At 44.4% G+C, this 873-nt stretch overlaps 1 protein-coding gene across 1 annotated transcript; it reads right to left on the bottom strand.

Annotated features, from left to right (window-relative positions):
* Positions 1-437: 437 nt before the first annotated feature.
* On the bottom strand, positions 438-870 carry LOC111673109 (excitatory amino acid transporter 3-like; the record flags this gene model as incomplete). The annotated part of the gene is made up of 2 exons (XM_023430775.1): positions 438-576; positions 677-870. Coding segments are annotated over 2 exons (333 nt in total), but the record flags the coding sequence as incomplete, so codon positions are not given.
* Between the last annotated feature and the right edge of the window lie 3 nt (positions 871-873).

Raw genomic sequence — 873 nt, 5'->3', positions numbered from 1 at the left:
GCTCGTTATCTATCCAGCTGCAATCACACAGACATGCGGGTGAATATATAATAATATATAACATAAAAACATAAGATATAAAACTATAACACAGATATGAAACAGAAAGCTCACTGGGGGTTTATTGCAAAAGAATTTTTTAAAATCCCAGCATGTGTGGAGGACCAGGGTCGTCACAGGAAAAGTAATAAAAGTAAAAGTAATTTCCTTATTTTCATATTTTAATAGGCATCAACAATAGGAATTGTGAAAATAACTTTTTAAAGTGAATGATTGATCCATCAATAAATACTTAGGATTTCAAAATGGATTTACAAAAACAGCACAACAACCTCTCCGTGACCCTCTGGGCCTTCGGTGCTTTATTACTTTTCCTGTGACATCCCTGGTCCTCCTCATACCGTGACCCTTCAGTGGCTCGTTATCATGTATCAAACTTACAGGAGCCACTCCACAACCACCAGAATGGAGGCTTGCTTCGCAGGTAAACCAATCGCCGTCAAGACAAAGAGCGTGGTCACCGCTCCTGTAGCTGGGATCCCCGCTGCTCCTATGCTGGACACGGCGGCGGTCACGCTGCAGATCACACAGACTCTTCCAGACACTGCATTTTTAAAGGCCCCATATCATATATGTGGGTGCCGTGATTTCCCAAACAACAGGAGGAGTGACTTACCAAAGTGTGATCAACTGGCTGAAGTCCAGATTGATGTGGTTGAGCTCGGCGATGAAAATTGCCGCGACCACCTCGTACAGGGCCGTGCCGTTCATGTTGATGTTGGTCCCAATGGGCAGCATGAAGCGACTGATTCTCTTGTTGAACTTGAGTTTGTCTTCACAACATCGGAAGGTGACCGGCAGCGTGGCAGAGCT

This window comes from Seriola lalandi, unplaced genomic scaffold, assembly GCF_002814215.2.
Source record: "Seriola lalandi dorsalis isolate HSWRI2012SDOR001 ecotype SW California unplaced genomic scaffold, Sedor1 jcf7180002009789, whole genome shotgun sequence".
In the NCBI taxonomy this organism is placed as follows: domain Eukaryota; kingdom Metazoa; phylum Chordata; class Actinopteri; order Carangiformes; family Carangidae; genus Seriola; species Seriola lalandi.
Note: the sequence above shows the minus strand (reverse complement) of the source record. Positions and strands in the feature narration are given on the sequence as shown.